General features: G+C 45.7%; 1 protein-coding gene across 2 annotated transcripts in view; it reads left to right on the forward strand.

Moving 5' to 3' along the window:
• ca16b (carbonic anhydrase XVI b) overlaps window positions 1-20256 on the forward strand; it is a 298762-nt gene that overhangs the window by 182431 nt on the left and 96075 nt on the right. For both annotated transcript variants that reach the window (XM_029775887.1, XM_029775888.1), the window contains exon 3: window positions 18051-18230. In XM_029775887.1, coding sequence (XP_029631747.1) covers window positions 18051-18230 — 180 coding nt within the window. The remainder of the gene's footprint in view (window positions 1-18050; window positions 18231-20256) is intronic.

Raw genomic sequence — 20256 nt, forward strand, 5'->3', positions numbered from 1 at the left:
CTCTGGTTGTACATTTAACATGCTGATAGAAATTAGGTTAGACTGATTTCAGTTTTTCTGCATTAAAGTCCCCGGCCACTAGCAGTGCCGCCTCTGAGCGGGCGTGTTTTGCTTGTTTTCTTACACAGTTGACTGAGTGTGGTCTTAGTGCCAGCATCCGTCTGTGGTGGTAAATAAACAGCCATGAAAAATATAGATGAAAACTCTCTTGGCGAATAATGTGGTCTACAGCTTATCATGAGATACTCTACTTCAGGCGAGCCAAATCTAGAGACTTTGAGATTTCGTGCACCACCTGTTCTTCACAAATATACACAGACCGCCAGCCCCTTGTCTGACCGGAGTGTGCTGTTCTATCTAGCCGGTGCAGCGTATATCCCACCAGCTGAATGTTATCCATGTCGTCATTCAGCCACGATCCGGTGAAACATAAGATATTACAGTTTTTGATGTCCTTTTAGTAGGGTATTTGTGATTGTACCTCATCTAATTTATTGTCCAATAATTGTACGTTGACAAGTAATTTTGATGGTAAAGGCAGATTTCCCACTCGCCGTCGGCGGATCCTTACAAGGCACCCCGCCTTGTGTCCTCTATACCTGTGTCTTTTTCTCCTGCCAGTGACAGGGATATTGGCCTTGTCGGGTGTCTGAAGTACATCCTGTGCGTCCTGCTTGTTGATGAAAAAAGTTTATCTTATCCGATGTTAGTGATCGCTGTCCTGATATCCAGAAGCTCTTTTTTGCCGTAAGATATGATGGCAAAAACATTATGTATAAAATAAGTTACAAATAACGCAAAAAACCCCACATAATAGCACAATTGGTTAGGCGGCTGTAAAACGGCTGACATTTCATCCGGCGCCATCTTCAGGGCGCCATCTCCAGAGCGCTCAGGACCTCAGACTGGGGCGAAGGTTCACCTTTCAACAGGACAACGACTCTAAGCACACAGCCAGGGCAACACAGGAGTGGCTTCGGGACACGTCTCTGAATATCCTTGAGTGGCCCAGCCAGAGCCCGGACTTGAACCCGACCTAACATCTCTGGAGTGACCTAAAAAATAGCTGTGCAGCGACACTCCCCATCCAACCTGACAGAGCTTGAGAGGATCTGCAGAGAAGAATGGGAGAAACTCACCAAATACAGATGTGCCAAGCTTATAAAGGGTATGAATACCAATATAAATGTAATATTTCCTTTATTTATTTTTAATACATTTGCAAAATGTTCTAAAAACCTGTTTTTGGTTTGTCATTATGCGGTATTGTGTGTAGATTGATGAGGAAAAAAACAATATAATACATTTTAGAATAAGGCTGTAACTTAACAATATGTTTAAAAAGTCAAGGGGTCTGAATGCATTCCTAATGCACTGTAGATCTCAGCCTCTCTCTTTCCCTCTGATACTGCCCACATTCAAGCAATACATGCTCCGCGGTCTCTGTTTCCTGGCAATAATCACACTTTCCTGTTGGATGCTTTCCTATCACATTTAAAATCTTATTCAACTGGCTGTGGCCCACCCTTAATCTTGTAAAAATGGCCTCCTCTCTTCTGTCCCTTCCTGCCGTCCCCCCCTTGCCGACTTTCCTCTGTACTTGAAATAAATGCCTGCCCTTAGTATCTCTATTCCACTGCTCCTGCCATCTCTGCATCATCACTGTCCATGTCAGGCTTTTTGCCTCTGCCTTGCTCATTGAACCTACAACATCAACATCCCCACTACTAAGTGCTTGTTTAGTCAGTACATAAACTGCCTCATTCCCCTCCACCCCCACATGGGCTGGGACCAAAGTAAATTGTATCTTTATACCCATCTGTCTAGTACATCATAAAGCAGGTCTTGTCTGCTACGTTAGGTAAAGGACTGCAGACTCATCAACACTGCACATGAATCAGAGCAAATAACTAGTATTGACTTCCTCCACCCACTGCAAGTCAGCTCCGCCGCATATGCAGCCAGATGATCTGTAATACGTTTCCTGACTTCCACCCCACATTCCTGCTCTACAAATGCTGACCAAGTACGTCCTGTCCTTGGATCTTTTGAACCATCTCTGTAAATGGCCACAAAATCCTAATACACAGTATCCAGACGTCTCTTAAACAAATCAGATGGATCAACACCCTCCCTGTCTTTCTGTAGTCTCTCCAACACTTCTAAATCAACTACTGGAGGCGGGAGTAGCCATGGTGGATTTACAGGAATAGCTACCGACTAAACTCCCTTCCATACATTCCCATCTCCTTCGCCTGGGTATTACCCACCCACCCAAAGCCCGTGTTCCGTCCTGGCTAATCTTTCCAGCATAAAATAATTTTCGCAGGATGAGACACCCCATGTCCCTGTAGGTTCACCCAATAATTCCTTGCCTGCTGCTCCTCCTAATCTGCAATGGCATATCCCCCATCTCCACCTGTAGTGTAGCCACTGGGAATGAACTGGGACCTTGCACCTGTATGACATCTAGCCGTTCCAATGAGGTCCAGGCTGCCGAACCATGCGCTATACTTCCATAGTGTATTGCAGATCGGATTAATGCAACATACATTGTCCTCTATGAGGAACACCTAGCCTCCCACTCCTTCCCCGTCAGACAGCACATCACATTTAGCACCTTCTTGCACTTTCCCACCACTCTCTCAATGTGTTCTGCCCAGGTCAGTCTAGTGTCAAAGTATACCCCAAGGAACCTGAAGTCCCCCACCCTCTCCAAGTTTCTCCCATATACAGTGCCGTTGGAAAGTATTCAGACCATTTTACTTTTTCACATTTTGTTAGGTTACAGACTTATTCTAAAATTGGTTCAATTGTTATTTTTTTCCCCCTCCTCAATCTACACACACAACCCCATAATGACAAAGCAAAAACAGTTTTTACATTGTTTTGCTAATTTATTCAAAATAAAAAACTGATATCACATTTACATAAGTATTCAGACCCTTTACTCAGTACTTTGTTGAGGCACCGTTGGCAGCGATTACAGCCTCGAGTCTTCTTGGGTATGACGCTACAAGCTTGCCACACCTGTATTTGGAGAGTTTCTCTGCAAATCCTATCAAGCTCTGTCGGGTTGGATGGGGAGCGTTGCTGCACAGCTATTTTCAGGTCTCTCCAGAGATGTTCGATTGGGTTCAAGTCCGGGCTCTGGCTGGGCCGCTCAAGGACATTCAGTGACTAGTTCCGAAGCCCCTCCTGCATTGTCTTAGCTGTGTGCTTAGGGTCGTTGTCCTGTTAGAAGGTGAACCTTCGTCCCCAGTCTGAGGTCCTGAGCACTCTAGAGCAGGTTTTCATTGCCTCGATCCTGACTAGTCTCCCAGTCCCTGCCGCTGAAAAACATCCCCACAGCATGATGCTGCCACCACAATGCTTCACCGTTGGGATGGTGCCATGTTTCCTCCAGACGTGACGGTTGGCATTCAGGCCAAAGAGTTCAATCTTGGTTTCATCAGACCAGAGAATCTTATTTCTCATGGTCTGAGAGTCTTTAGGTGCCTTTTGACAAACTCATAGCAGGCTGTCATTTGCGTTTTACTGAGGAGTGGCTTCCGTTTGGCCACTCTACCATAAAGGCCTGATTGGTGGAGTCCTGCAGAGATGGTTGTCCTTCTGGAAGGTTGTCCCATCTCCGCAGAGGAACTCTAGAACTCTGTTAGTGTGACCATCGGGTTCTTGGTCACCTCCCTGACCAAGGCCCTTCTCCCCCGATTGCTCAGTTTGGCAGGGCGGCCAGCTCTAGGAAGAGTCTTGGTGGTTACAAACTTCTTCCATTTAAGAATGATTGAGGCCACTATGTTCTTGGGGACATACAATGCTGCAGAATTTTTTTGGTACCCTTCCCCAGATCTGTGCCTCGACACAATCCTGTCTCGGAGCTCTACGGACAATTCCTTTCACCTCGTTGCATGGTGTTTGCTCTGACATGCACTGTCAACTGTGGGACCTTATATAAACAGGTGTGTGCCTTTCCAAATCATGTCCAATCAATTGAATTTACCACAGGTGGACTCCAATCAAGTTGTAGAAACATCTCAAGGATGCTCAATGGAAGCAGGATGCACCTGAGCTCAATTTCGAGTCTCATAGCAAAGGGTCTGAATACTTATGTAAATAAGGTATTTCAGTTTTTTGTTTTTAATACATTTTCTAAAATGTTTAAACTTTTTTTCACTTTGTCATTATGGGGTATTGTGTGTAGATTGCTGAGGAAATTGTTTCATTTGATTAATTTTAGAATAAGGCTGTAATGTAAGAAAATTTGGAAATCTCAAGGGTTCTGAATTATTTCCGAAGGCACTGTAACCTGAAGCGTAACTCATCTCCCAACTTCCTCCTGGTAAAGAACACTGTCTGTGTTTTCTCTAAAGAGAGCCTGAATCCCCACATTAATGCCCATCTCATCAATTGCTTCCTGTACCTTCCTGACAATGTATGGCACATTTCTTCCCCTCTTCCGTAAGACCCCATCATCTGCAAATAACGACTTCCCAATATCCGGCTGTACCTGAGAGTAAACATCATTGATCATGATTGAGAATAACAGAGGACTAATCACGCTCCCCTGCGGTGTACCGTTATCCACCATGTATCTGCTTGATAGAGACTTCCCCTGCCTCACCTGGATAGACCTTCCAAACAGGAAATCCTTCCAGTTGTATATTCTTCCTCCTCCCCCCATAATATCAAGCTTGATTAACAACCCCTCCTTCCACATCATATCATATACGCCTTCTCCACATCAAAAAAGAAAGCCTGAGCCTCCGGACATCTGCTTCTAAGCAGAGCACTGGGTCCATAGTTCCTCTTCCCTTCCTGAACTCACTTTGGTGTGGCGATACGAGCCCCCTGCTTTCTCGGAAGTAAGTTAGCCTCTCCGCAATCATACGTTCTATAATTTTACATACATGTGATGTTAAAGCTATTGGCCGAGAGCTTGTTGGCGTCGTTGGGTTCTTCCCTGGTTTCCTGATTGCTACCACTACTGCCTCCTTCCAGCTTCATGGTAATTTCTCCTCCTCGCACACTCTGTTGTTCAATACCTTATCCAGTGCCTCATCACTAAGATGGGCCAACATAACGTAGCACACCTCATCTTTTCCAGGTGAAGTTAACCCAGCCTTACCTATTGCCCTTTTCATCTTTGCCATGATAAATGGTGCATTCAACGCATCATTTACATCCCTCCTATCCAGCACTCTAGGGTGCTCCTCTCTCATTCTCTCTCTCCCCTTCTGCCCCTCCTCTGACAAATTTGCCAAGCTATGCACTTAGACAAACACTTTGGCCATCATCTCTGCCTTCTCATCTGTTACTGCCACATCCTACCCACTCGTCAACACTGGATAATCCCAGTCCCTTCTGACCCCACTCAACCTCTTAATCATCCCCCACACTTCTCCCACAGGTTTCGTCCTTCCAATGGTGTCAGAGAACCAACGCCAACATGACTTCTTTGCCTTATGGATAGTTCTCCTCACCAGAGCCTGGGCCTGCTAATACTGAATCAGATGTTGGAAGTTATGTGTCCTTTTCAGTACTCTAAATGCCCTGTTCCTTTTCAGTACTCTAAATGCCCTGTTCCTTTTCAGTAGTCTAAATGCACTGTTCCTTTTCAGTACTCTAAATGCCCTGTTCCTTTTCAGTACTCTAAATGCCCTGTTCCTTTTCAGTACTCTAAATGCCCTGTTCCTTTTCAGTACCGTAAATTCCGGACTATAAGCCGCAACTTTTTTCCCAGGCTTTGAACCTCGCGGCTTAAACAATGACGTGGATAATATATGGATTTTTCCCGCTTTCAATGTTTTTTTCTCCAAAAAAACACATTCTGTGACGTGCTCAGTTTTTTGGTGGCATGAAGCTTTCATTAGACCAATGAAATTGCCGAACGGGTTAAGGTCAAACAACTTTTTTGTTCACTGTTTAGATTAAATCAAGCGCTCTCAAACTTCCCATCATTCTGATTACGGTAGTCATTTTGTCACACTCATCATGGCAAAGACACGGAGAAATGCATATGATGCAGCTTTCAAGTTGAAGGCGATTGATCTGGCTGTTGGAAAAGGAAATAGAGCTGCTGCACGGGAGCTTGGTCTTAATGAGTCGATGATAAGACGTTGGAAACAGCAGCGTGAGGAATTGACTCAGTGCAAAAAGACAACTAAAGCTTACTGCAAATGTTTTATTTTTTGTTACAAGCCGTGTTTCGTTAAAGCCTATTTATTTTTGTTACAAGCCGTGTTTCATTAAAGCCTGTGTAAAGTTCATTTGTTTCAATGTACCGGTAGGCACCTGCGGCTTATAGACAAGTGCGGCTTATTTATGTTCAAAATAATATATATTTTTTTAATTCAGTGGGTGCGGCTTATATTCAGGTGCGCTTAATAGTCCGGAAATTACGGTACTCTAAATGCCCTGTTCCTTTTCAGTACTCTAAATGCCCTGTTCCTTTTCAGTTCTCTAAATTCCCTGTTCCTTTTAAATACTCCAAATGCCCTGTTCCTACTCCTCACCATTGCCCCACACTCCTCTTTCCATCACGGGACTGCTTTCCTCCTCCTCCTCCGTGAACTCTTAGGTATAGCCTCAGTAGCTGCCCCCACTAAAGCTGTTCTCACCCAGTTATTCATACTATCCACATCCCCTCTCATATCCACCCGAGCCATCAGCTGCTCACTCAGCTCCTGAAACTGATCCCATTTTGCTCTTCCAAACAACCACCTACTAACTCAATCCACTGATGCTTCCTCAACCCTCTGGCCTATTGCGCAGACTATGGGGTAATGATCACTCCCTACTGTCAACTCCTCCCATACCTCCCACTCCCATATTTCTGCCATCGTACTAGATACCAGATTGAGGTCCAAGGCAGACTCTTTCCATGTGGCTACATCAATCCTGGTCCCTCGGCCATCATTCAGGCACACCAGATTATTCATTTCTATCAGATTTTCCATCACTTGGCCATTTCCATCCATCCGTTATTAAAATCACCACAATACCTTACTTCTCCAGCACTTCCAGGTCCAATATCTGACAAGGATTGTAGTAGTTCACTACTACTAGCAGCCCTCCTCTCAACCACACCTCCACCACCACATATTCCTATTCAATACCTTTGCCTAGTATCATGTAAGGAAGTCCTTGCTTTATGAAGGTGGCACATCCTCCCCCTCGAGTCGTGATCAGATTTGCCAAAGGGAGGGCAGGGGAGGGACTTGTCGGCATCCCGGAAATTGGAGTAGCAGACGCATTGTATGCTGAGATGTCCAAGATGTTGAAGAATATCACAAGTGGCCATTGTAGGGTTCTTATTTTGCAGCTGTAGCCAATCACCACCTTGTCGAAATTGTCCACCCCTCCTTTTGTGGAATTTTTATCCATTATGATTTCTGGTTTTTGATGTTCCTGTCAGAGAACCAACGCCCCCCTCCCCCCCTTCCCCCCTCCCTCCCTACAACTCTGTCCCTACGAACTCCTGCACACAAATCACACAGGCTTACATGGCATATACACAATGAACTGCTTGAACTCCTGCCCATTAGCCAACAGGCTTTGAGCATTCCATTGTAGTACTACCACCATAACTACAATCCAGTAATACATGACTCTAGCCTCGGCTGATTGAGATAAACTCAAACGTTTTCTAATGTCAATAGTGTCATACTCAGATGTCTCCCAGCCACTTTCACGATTAGCTGAATCCGCTCTGTTTTAGACTCAACTTTAGCAGTGCTATTGATAGCTCCTGCTATGAACGTCACCAACTTTCTCTTATCTATGTATACCATATCGCCTCCCACCTGCCCCGTAATCCCTGGTCTAGATGCTCCTACCCATCTCTCTCTTGAACCTGTATCTTTCTGGACCACCCTCACTTGACACCCTTCTCTCCACACTCACTTGTTACACCTCCACTGCCTGCTTCATTGCTTCACACCCACCACATGCCACACTATGAGCACCCCCAGAGCTGCAGCACTTTGGTTGTACACCATCCCCACATTTCCCATACTCATGCTCCCCTCCACACCTGGCATACCTCTTTTTCTCTTTACAGGCTTTTTCCACATGCCCAAACTTCTGGCAGTTATAACATCTTAAAGGCTTCGGTACGTAAGCCCTCACATAATAACTCATATATCCTATGATTACTTTATTAGGCAGTACCCAGTCCTTTAAGTGTAACAGAATAGATGGGCTATCTACCCTAACTCCACCCCTTGTTGCTTGCAATCTTTGAACATTCACTAGAACGCCTCCTCTCACTTTGTTGCTTACCTCTTTAATGCTAACACTCACAGGCACTTCTGTTATCACCGCTTTCATGCAGTGCTTCCCTGCTTGATCATTCCAGCTGCTCGACACCACCTTACACTTCCCTATTTGCTTCACTTTGAGAGCTTTTCCCCTCTGCTCCATGTCCTTACAGAACACCAACAAGCTCCGATCGCTGAACACTTTAGCATTGACAACTTCCCCAATCAACTCTTTTATCACAGCCGTCAACCTTATCGGACTCATCGCCCCAACTCCCCCTTCCTCCCTAAACTTCAGAATCACATAATTCTCACCTCTATGCTCCCCTGGAGACTTATCTTGCCCTTCCTCTGCACTCTCTACCTCCGAACTGCCGCTGGCATTGGAAACTATGTTGCTTTCCTCAAATGTCCTTTTCTTCTTCATTTCCGCCTACATAGACCTCACTCCCCTTCAAATCCCTACTCCCTTTCTCTCCCGCTTTATTTTTCTCTTTCCTACTCCCCCTTTATTTGTGCCGCTATGCTCCATACTTGCATCACGTTCTTCTCCATCACCATCTCTGACCCAATCACAGCACAGCCGTGCCGAACCGCCACCACACGGAGTAAGGTTTGTTTATCAACGATTGATACTGGAGCTCCGATCAACCCACGTTACGTCTTTCTTTCTCGTGTACCTGTTCTTCCCCAAAATAACTTTTTTTTTTTATCAGCTCGCCAGTTAAGCGGAAGCTTGAGACGGCCTCGATACACAAGTCCTTTTCCCTTTAGACGTACCTTTTTTAAAATGTCAAGTTCTTTGCTGTGAGCCAATGGTGTAACTTACTGTAGGTAAGCACAGGTTGTTTTCCCCATAGGCAGGCAGGCCTGAGACGTTCTATCTAATACCGACTGGGACTATTGGAGGTTTGTCAATCTGGGTTTGTGTTAAGCTCTTCCTAGGACATGGTGAAAGAACGTACTTCAACTCGTACATTTTTGTATTTTTCAGAAAAAATTTGTCAAAAGATATTTCAGCTATTTGAGAAACAGGGAGCAAATATAAATGTGAGGTACAGTGAGTAATATTTGAGGCATTGTACTTCCTTCCAGCCAGTTCTACCAAAGACGAGTGTTTGGCAAACAGACATGCAGGGAAGAGAGTGAGTCACCCTCAACTGTAACACACACACACAGCCTTGAGGCTGTTCTTCCCTTTGAGGCATAAACCAGAGAATAATACAACAACTCTCAACAAACAATGGTTTCATCCTGACATTGCTAGCTACCGTCTTTCTTGTGAGAGAAGAATACATGTCGATTCAGCCAACGGCATTATACTGTTTAACAGGATCTTCACATTCAGATGCGCCTCGTTGCCTCTTTTTCCACTCTTCGAGTTCATTTAACATGTCCCTCCCCTTTAACCAACCTAATGGAGAAATTCTTTGATGTTTCACCAGAATTAGACTTTTCCTTTTTAGCTCAAGGAGTTCCATTATCTGTCTACGGTGTTAAGTAGAAAAAGGGAAATGTGCAGAGTAGGACAATGGCTCTGGTTAGTGAGGTGTGGAAAAGCCACTCCTGAAAAGACATGGCCTATTCCTTTATCCTTCTACCAGGGCATGTACTCTATCACCCATTGTTTGGCTGTTTCATGTGAGTGAAGTAAATCGTGCATGCTAGACTAAAATCCTAGCTCGGATTTCCAGGCTTTTCCTCGACCATGGGATGATGGTGTCTGGCTATGCAAGACCAGCTACAATGTCTACTATGTCGTTAACGTTCCATAACATGTCTGTCACTCAGGCCAACGGGACACTTCATCTGTCTTTGTCCACATTGTTCACTAGGCCAGTATATTGTCTCTGGTGTGACGGTCCAACCTTTCCCTCCCACCAATCCCCAGTGTTGCTGACATGGATCCATCTGTGTGCACTGTGTGTATGGTGTGTGTGTGCATGTGTGTTCATGTCTGGCTGACACACACAGTGTTCAGTCATCCGATGCCGATCGGCTTCTCCTGCTGGGTATGTGTTTGTGGCTAAACTGAACTCACAGTGTTTGGCTCTATGTCACTGACCTGGGCCCAGCTGATCTGGGATGACATGGGGATAGAGGCAGTGGCTGGCAGGGGCTTCCTGCTGACAGATGAAGTTGAGTCAAACTTGTGGATTGGAAAGGCCAGACAGCCTCATAAGAAAACAGTGGGACTGGAAGAACTTATTGTATTAAATGCAGTTAACAGCAAAAATAGATAAGCAAATAAGAAGCAAATAAATACAGTACCAGTTAAAAGTTTGGACACACCTACTCATTCAAGGGTTTTAATTTATTTTTGCTTTTTTCTACATTGTACAATAATAGTGAAGACATCAAAACTATGAAATAACATATGGAATCATGTAGTAAACAAAAAAGCCCTTACACAGCCTGGAGGTGTGTTGGGTCATTGTCCTGTTGAAAAACAAATGATAGTCCCACTAAGCACAAAGCAGATGGGATGGCGTATTGCTGCAGAATGCTGTGGTAGCCATGCTGGTTAAGTGTGCCTTGAATTCTAAATAAATCACTGACGGTGTTACCAGAAAAGCACCCCCGCACCATCAGGTCTTACCTTGTCACAACACAACTGATTGGCTCAAACACATTAAGAAGGAAATAAATTCCACAAATTAACTTTTAACAAGGCACACCTGTTAATTGAAATGCATTCCATGTGACTACCTTATGACGCTGGTTGAGAGAATATCACGAGTGTGCAAAGCTATCACTTTTTTGGTTACTACATGATTCCATATGTGTTATTTCATAGTTTTGATGTCTTCACTATTATTTTACAATGTAGAAAATAGTCCTATTAAAGAAAACCCCTGGAAGGAGTAGGTGTGTCCAAACTTTTGACTGGAACTGTGCATTAACATTCAACGTTTATTAATTAAACAAAAAGCTTAGATTTCTGTTGTGTATACTTCGCTCATATGGGTAAATAAAAAGCTTTGTAGCTTGTAATGAAAACATATTGTTTAATCATGTTTAATCATGTTGTTGTTTAATTGCCATGCTGGGGAAGAAATTGCATTCAGTGGGGAAAAATAAATATATTGAAATGATGCATGCAAAATACAATTTTATACAAAAAAAGCCCTCAACATTAGTCTAAGATTTCTGTAAAGATGAGGTGGGAAAAAATTAGGTATGATCGAGGTTGGATACATAAACATACTGCAACATTTCTTGATGACCAGTGGTGAAAAACATACTAAATTGTTATACTTGAGTAAAAGTAAAGATACCTTAATAGAAAATGACTCAAGTAAAAGTATTAGTCACCCAGTAAAATACTAATTGTGTAAAAGTGTTTGGTTTTAAATATACTTAAGTATAAAAAGTTAATGTAATTAATAAAATATACTTAAGTATCAAAAGTAAAAGTGTAAATCATTGCAAATTCCCTATATTAAGCAAACCAGAGACACTAGGGATGACCAGGGATGTTCTCTTGATAAGTGTGTAAATCGGGCCATGTTCCTGTCCTGCTAAGCATTCAAAATGTAACTAGGGATTTTGGGTGTCAGGGAACATTTATGAAGTAAAAAGTACATTCTTTTCTTTGTAGTGAAGTTAAAGTAAAAGTTGTCAACAATATAAATACTAAAGCACATATACTGAAAGGGACTAAAGTATGTTTACTAAAGTACATTACACCACTGATGATGACTATGTGTTTTGTTGTTGTCTGTGAGGAGGGGCATCAGGATTTGAGGCTACAGGCAGAACAGTTTTCATAAAGCTACAGAAGGTTATTTACAAAATAAGTTGCCAACAAATAATAGACGTGGAAAGCTCTGAGCTAGCTTTTCATCAGGGATTGCTTTCCAGAAAGGTGAACTGAAGGCTACAGCTCCGAAAAGCAGAAAACGTTTACATTTTGAATGTGTGTAATTATGTTTCTTTTGCGCATTTTCTCTCAGAGCTTATTGTTTTATTGCTTTTTGTCGTTCATTTGGTTATATTATTTGCCTTCCTGAAAACATGGGTTTGCATGGAATCGGGTTGTTTGTTATTTCGAAGAAAACAGAATATATTCGTAGAGGATTAGATTTGTGGTTCCACCTCGTATATTTAACTGGATCAGGGCAGAGAGAGGAATATGTCAAACCGAGACAGCCAGGGTTTTATTTACAGAAGTAGAAAATACATGACATTTCCTCAGAGCTTGCTTTCTCTCTCCGCTGTATATGAACAGTATCCTGTTGAGTGGCAAGCAGCCATCTTCTGTTATTACTATGGCTGAATGGGAGGAGATGTTAACTACTCAAATACTTATTGTAAATGCTTGCTGTTTCTGTATTGGGATATGAACTGTGTCCTCAAGTCTGCACACTTTTGAGTGGCAAGCAGATGTCTTTTATCTGCTCATATTACAATGGCGAGACGGGAGTGTGTGTGTGTGTGTGTATAAAGGATGTCACGCTGCTTGTTCAGCTAGTACCACTTCTGATTTGGCTCAGACAGGCTCGAACCGAGGACCTCTGCTTTGCTAGCCCACGTGACCGCCCTCCTGAAGTGTCTTACCAGTCGTGCCACGCGTTTAGTTAGCTATTCGCTGGCGCAAGTAGGGACACTTCGGGTTGAGGAGTAAGTTTCACACATCCCCATGTGCACACTTTTCTTTAACGGTGTGAGATATTAGAGTGGCACTGGTACAGACAGACACAAGGCGATGACTGATGACTTCACTCCAGCTTGCTGATGCAGCCATTAGTGAGAAGCACAGCCCCAGATACTTAGCGCCAGCCCTTCCATGGAATCCAGACCTGGCCAATAAATACACACTTCCAGGTGGTGTGTGGAATGGGGAGAAGACAATTCATCCAAATTTAACTCAATGGACAAATCTGTAGCACTTGGGTCTATTTTACTGCTTCAGCATCAAACTGGCAGGGCCTAAAATTTGGCAGGTAGATTTTGCCATTGGCAGGTAAGATGTCTGTTTCACCAGCCACGTTGGCGGGTGCTCGGGGCTCCAAATTGCGAGCCTTTCACTTGCAGTTGTGAATAAAAATAGTCAAGTATGACCATATTTATAGCTAAATTAATGCTACAGTGGCTGGTGGAACAAAAAGTGCATTTAAGGCCCTGGAAACTGGTAACAAATTAATCAGGAAAAAAATGCATTACTGCTGTGAATTGCTACTCAGTTAGAGTGTGTGTGTGTGTGTGTGTGTGTGTGTGTGTGTGTGTGTGTGTGTGTGTGTGTGTGTGTGTGTGCATGTGTCAGACCTGGGTTCAAATACTGTACATGTGTATTTATCTATCTGGTTTTTAAAATACACAGCCCCCCCCCCAAAAAAAAAAACAATAGTCTAAGAAATTGTATTTGAGAGTATTTTCAAATACTTAATTCAAATACTATTTGAACATTTCTGGCTTAAATGCATGGACGTGTATTTGACTCAGTGTATTTGAGTATTTTCAAATAATTTCCAAGTGTATTTCCAAAAACATAAAAATATTAAACTACTTGTCTTTTCAAGTAAAATATATCTGAATACTTACTTTGAATGTATGTGAAAGTAATTGAGATATTTTAAATAGTATTTGAATCCAGGTCTGGCGTGTATATGTGTGTTTGTGTCACGGTTATCTTCTTCGTCTTCCGACGATATAACGAAATCGTCGTCTGAAAATGTAGACCAATACGCAGCAGGTACGTGTATGCTCATTTTGACTTTTATTTAAATTATCAAAAGAGCACTCCAAAACAACAAAACACGAAAACGAACGAACAACTAAACAGTCTGGCAAAGCCTAGGGCTGAACACAGAACAATCACCCACAAAACACAAACACAAACACACCCTCATTTATGAGACTCTCAATCAAAGGCAGATAGAAAACACCTGCCTTCAACTGAGAGTCCCAACACCAATTCACCAGACATAGAAACAGACATACTAGACTCCACATAGAAATACCTAAACAAACCAACACCCGGAATTACTAAAACAAACACCCTTAAACCAAACACACCACCCTGAACCACATAAAACAAATACCCTCTGTCACGCCCTGACCAAACTACAAACAATTAACCTTATATACTGGCCAGGACGTGACAGTACCCCCCCCTTAAAGGTGCTACCCCAGAAGCACCTTAAAAACAAACAAAAAATACCCCCAAACAATACCTAAAAGAAAAATTCCCCCTTACTAAAGGGAGGGAAGGGAGGGTGGCTGCCGTCAACGACGGCACTGTGCTACACCCCCCCCTCCCCAACCCACCTATCTTGGAGGCGGCTCAGGTTCTGGCCGTTCCAGGCAGTCTGGGCAGTCTGGCGGTTCGGGGCAGTCTGGGCAGTCTATCAGCTCTGGGCGGTCTGGGCGGTCTGTCAGCTCCGGCAGGTCAGGGCAGTCTGTCAGCTCCGGCAGGTCAGGGCAGTCTGTCAGCTCCGGCAGGTCAGGGCAGTCTGTCAGCTCCGGCAGGTCAGGGCAGTCTGTCAGCTCCGGCAGGTCAGGGCAGTCTGTCAGCTCCGGCAGGTCAGGGCAGTCTGTCAGCTCCGGCAGGTCAGGGCAGTCTGTCAGCTCCGGCAGGTCAGGGCAGTCTGTCAGCTCCGGCAGGTCAGGGCAGTCTGTCAGCTCCGGCAGGTCAGGGCAGTCTGTCAGCTCCGGCAGGTCAGGGCAGTCTGTCAGCTCCGGCAGGTCAGGGCAGTCTGTCAGCTCCGGCAGGTCAGGGCAGTCTGTCAGCTCCGGCAGGTCAGGGCAGTCTGTCAGCTCCGGCAGGTCAGGGCAGTCTGTCAGCTCCGGCAGGTCAGGGCAGTCTGTCAGCTCCGGCAGGTCAGGGCAGTCTGTCAGCTCCGGCAGGTCAGGGCAGTCTGTCAGCTCCGGCAGGTCAGGGCAGTCTGTCAGCTCCGGCAGGTCAGGGCAGTCTGTCAGCTCCGGCAGGTCAGGGCAGTCTGTCAGCTCCGGCAGGTCAGGGCAGTCTGTCAGCTCCGGCAGGTCAGGGCAGTCTGTCAGCTCCGGCAGGTCAGGGCAGTCTGTCAGCTCCGGCAGGTCAGGGCAGTCTGTCAGCTCCGGCAGGTCAGGGCAGTCTGTCAGCTCCGGCAGGTCAGGGCAGTCTGGCAGCTCCGGCAGTTCAGGGCAGTCTGGCAGCTCCGGCAGTTCAGGGCAGTCTGGCCACTCCGGCAGTTCAGGGCAGTCTGGCCACTCCGGCAGTTCAGGGCAGTCTGGCCACTCCGGCAGTTCAGGGCAGTCTGGCCACTCCGGCAGTTCAGGGCAGTCTGGCCACTCCGGCAGTTCAGGGCAGTCTGGCCACTCCGGCAGTTCAGGGCAGTCTGGCCACTCCGGCAGTTCAGGGCAGTCTGGCCACTCCGGCAGTTCAGGGCAGTCTGGCCACTCCGGCAGTTCAGCGCAGTCTGGCCACTCCGGCAGTTCAGCGCAGTCTGGCCACTCCGGCAGTTCAGCGCAGTCTGGCCACTCCGGCAGTTCAGCGCAGTCTGGCCACTCCGGCAGTTCAGCGCAGTCTGGCCACTCCGGCAGTAGGGCAGTTCAGCGCAGTCTGCACCCGGCAGTTCAGCGCAGTCTGGCCACTCCGGCAGTTCAGCGCAGTCTGGCCACTCCGGCAGTTCAGCGCAGTCTGGCCACTCCGGCAGTTCAGCGCAGTCTGGCCACTCCGGCAGTTCAGCGCAGTCTGGCCACTCCGGCAGTTCAGCGCAGTCTGGCCACTCCGGCAGTTCAGCGCAGTCTGGCCACTCCGGCAGTTCAGCGCAGTCTGGCCACTCCGGCAGTTCAGCGCAGTCTGGCCACTCCGGCAGTTCAGCGCAGTCTGACCACTCCGGCGACTGTTGACTGGCGGGCAGCTCCGACGACTGTTGACTGACGGGCAGCTCCGACGACTGTTGACTGACGGGCAGCTCCGACGACTGTTGACTGACGGGCAGCTCCGACGACTGTTGACTGACGGGCAGCTCCGACGACTGTTGACTGACGGGCAGCTCCGACGACTGTTGACTGACGGGCAGCTCCGACGACTGTTGACTGGCGGGCAGCTCCGAATACTGTTGACTGGCGGGCAGCTCCGACGACTGTTGACTGGCGGGCAGCTCCGACGACTGTTGACTGGCGGGCAGCTCCGACGACTGTTGACTGGCGGGGCTGGGGACACGCACCTTGGGCTTGGTGCGGGGTGCTGGTACTGGGCGTACCAGATTGGAGACACGTACCTCAGGGCTAGTGCGGGGAGCTGGCCTGGGGCTCCATCCTTGCCCCTCTTCACAGCCCTTGTGCCCCCCCCCAAAAATTTCTTGGGGCTGCCTCTCGGGTTCCCTTAACTCTTCCATAGCCCTGGACACGAACCTCCTTAAATCCGCCCATGTCCATCCATCCATGCTGTTCTCCTGCTGCTTGGTCCTTTGGTGGTGGGTGATTCTGTCACGGTTATCTTCTTCGTCTTCCGACGATATAACGAAATCGTCGTCTGAAAATGTAGACCAATACGCAGCAGGTACGTGTATGCTCATTTTGACTTTTATTTAAATTATCAAAAGAGCACTCCAAAACAACAAAACACGAAAACGAACGAACAACTAAACAGTCTGGCAAAGCCTAGGGCTGAACACAGAACAATCACCCACAAAACACAAACACAAACACACCCTCATTTATGAGACTCTCAATCAAAGGCAGATAGAAAACACCTGCCTTCAACTGAGAGTCCCAACACCAATTCACCAGACATAGAAACAGACATACTAGACTCCACATAGAAATACCTAAACAAACCAACACCCGGAATTACTAAAACAAACACCCTTAAACCAAACACACCACCCTGAACCACATAAAACAAATACCCTCTGTCACGCCCTGACCAAACTACAAACAATTAACCTTATATACTGGCCAGGACGTGACAGTTTGTGCATGCATGCCTGCCTGCATGTGTTTGTGGGGAGTCCGACCAAGACCTGGCTGAAGCAGTAGGATATTTTAAATCTGTAATATTCATGTCATCCAGGAGAACATTATTGAGGAATAGACAATTGTGTCTGATTTAAAAAAAAAAATATATATATATCCCACAGCATGCCATAAAGCCAGCCCTGGTCCGGAGGGCCCCGGGGGTGGTAGTAAAAAGGAAGTCACATTTTTATTTAATGAACAACTTGAAAAGTTGACTCTAACCTTTAGGGAATGGGCTCATAAATGATTTGTTAATCGAGAGAAGTGTTTGAGTCTGCCTTTGCCTGTGATCCTTTGTCTGTGGTCCTTGCAGTCTTTTGTAGTTCTATTGGTCCCATTGTAGTGGTGAACAGATCAAGAGCATCCCTGTCTGCGATGGTGGATTATTCTGTATTAGGATCTCTGCTGTGGGGGAGAGAGAGGATTAGAAGAGCAGTCAGTGGATCAGGGAAGGTGCTGCAGGGTGGAAGTTGATTTCAGTACTGGTTCTACAGTCTCTCTCAATACAAAGTGAGAGGTGGGGAGAAACGTTTTTACTCTCTCATGTCTCTGTTTAGGAACTGTAGTAGTAAAACCAGCTGGATTTTCGATGGGCTTCACGCACATTATGGGTATCGGGACTGTGACATCTTCATAGCCAGGGTCTCAGAGTAGGAATGCTGATCTAGGATCAGAATAGCCTTTTACATCAAAATGACTGTATTAGACTGTATTAAACATTATACTGTATGGACACTGATGGGTGGGGGACCTGAACCTAGATCAGCACTCCTAATCTGAGCACATTTTGAATACAGGCCCAGATCTTAGTGCTGAGAACTGACTCTCCCTCCTCTCTTCTTCTAGGGAACCACAGTCCTGGGGTCTGGGCCTCCTCATACCCTGAGTGTGCGGAGAGGAACCAATCACCAGTGGACATCTCAGACGAGGATGCCAAGGTGTCTCAGGAGTGCCAGGAGCTGACCCTCAACGGGTTCAACGCCGAGTCATCCAACAAGACCTCCATGAAGAACACAGGAAAGACAGGTCAGCGTGCCTTCATTTGTTCAGAGAGAACAGTTTTTTACCTAACGTAGCAGGGTGAGACAAAGATGGGTGCTTTCCTCAATGCTCCGGTCAGAAGGCAGGTCAGCATTCCTTCACTCATCCGAAACTATTGGAGTAGAACAGGCTTGGGTTTTTAATTCTTCAGCATGGTGGGCTGAGGCGCTATCCTCAAATGCTCCTTCATACTGTGTGTAAGGATCAAGACGTGGGGGGTATGGAAGAAAAAGATCAGTCGGAGAGGAGACATAAATACACACCGTTCGATCACAAGCATTTCGCTACAACCGCAATAACATCTGCTAAACACGTGTATGTGACCAATAAAATGTGATTTGATGAGTCAACGTTCGGTTATGGCTTTACAAAGTGTTAAACCCTTACACTCATGGAAATTAGCCTATGTTGATAGAAACATTTTAATTTGGCCCTAACAGAAGAACTATAAAAAGCATATTCATGACCATGGTAGCAATTGAAGGATAACACTTTGGAGATTAGGGAGTAATTATCAGATCAAAAGTGAGGACACAACAGTTCACCTGACACAAGGCTGAATCCAAACATTATATTGTTGATTTTATGTGAATTTTACACTTACTGTACTTTTCTTAGCATTTGTCAATAACAAAATCGAAAAATGCTCTGGATACATTCAGTAACATCAGAATATTCATACAAACGTCAGTAGGTGCAGGATATGAAAAAATGATAACAACAGTTTGAGTGAGATGTCTAACTGGTGTCTCCAAGTGGGGGGGACACCTCTCCAAACTGTGTACAGTTCCTAAGTCATTTCAATGTGGGTCAGGTGGGCATTATCTGAAAGCTTATTGTAGTGCCAACATGGCTAGCTAAGTAACAAAATATGATCTTACAGTGTTAGGATTTTATTAAAAGGCACTTTCAGACAAACATATTGTAATTTTGGTGCACATAGAATGGAGTCATTCAAGTGTGTGTTCCGCAGCAAATGTTCTCGATTGTAAACATTGATGCTGTAAATGACATTTGTTTTTAAGTATGGAAATGTGAAGTTTGCGACTCACGGTTGCGCGTTTTGCCTGTATGACATCAAAATGGTATTTATTATTGTCCTCAAAGTCTCCGCTTTCAGAGCACTTTCATCCCGTATACAGGCTGACCGGGGCCTGTGGGTGGAAAGGGCTACACTTCACCTTGCATGATCCTGCCAACATTGTAATTAACCACAAAGGGACTAGATCTTCAAAGTTGATCCTAATCGATTTCCCTGCATGGTGCCTTGACCTACTTTGGCTTTGAGTAGCAGCTGATTGGCCAGCGTCCAGAAGTCTTCAGCTAAACATTTCTTTCCCAGGCAAATGTCAAGCAAGCCTTAAGCAAATTCATGAGGAAACGCTGGCACCGGAGACATTTGCATTGATCACGGATTTACTTCCCGTCTTTCACAGCCTGTGATTCAAGGTCTTTTTGGCTTAGCATCTTATTCCTGCCCTGCTCAGCTCGACTGCTGAAGTGCCAAAACACCGAGAGGGCAGCATGGCTAATCAAAGTCCCAAAAGCCAGCCTCTCCTCTGTGTGTTTTTGCATGTGTATGCATGTGTGTGTGACTGTTGTCCATGACACTAGCCAGAGAAGGGGGATCAGTTCTCCGCTGTGCGGCTGTATGTTTACAGGGTGCTTGGTGGAGCTTGTGTGCTGAACCTCTTTAGCTTAACAAACCCTAGCCTGCGTTTGTACGCCCAGATCCCCTCTCAGTTCTCCATAGAAGCTCTGCCCACTACACACAGCAAGTCCCATCTACACATTGTATTACTGTCTATCGCTTGACACTTTGCGTGTGTCTTCACCCTTTCTCTCTCTCCGTTCTCACACTCTTTCTTGGGCTTCCGAGTGGTGCAGCGGTCTAAGGCACTGAATTTTAGTGCAAGAGGCATCACGACAGTCCCTGGTTCGAATCCAGGCTGTATCACATCCGACCGCGATTGGGAGTCCCGTAGGGCGGCGCACAATTGGCCCAGCGTCG

The sequence above is a fragment of the Salmo trutta genome, chromosome 14 (genome assembly GCF_901001165.1).
Source record: "Salmo trutta chromosome 14, fSalTru1.1, whole genome shotgun sequence".
Lineage (NCBI taxonomy): Eukaryota > Metazoa > Chordata > Actinopteri > Salmoniformes > Salmonidae > Salmo > Salmo trutta.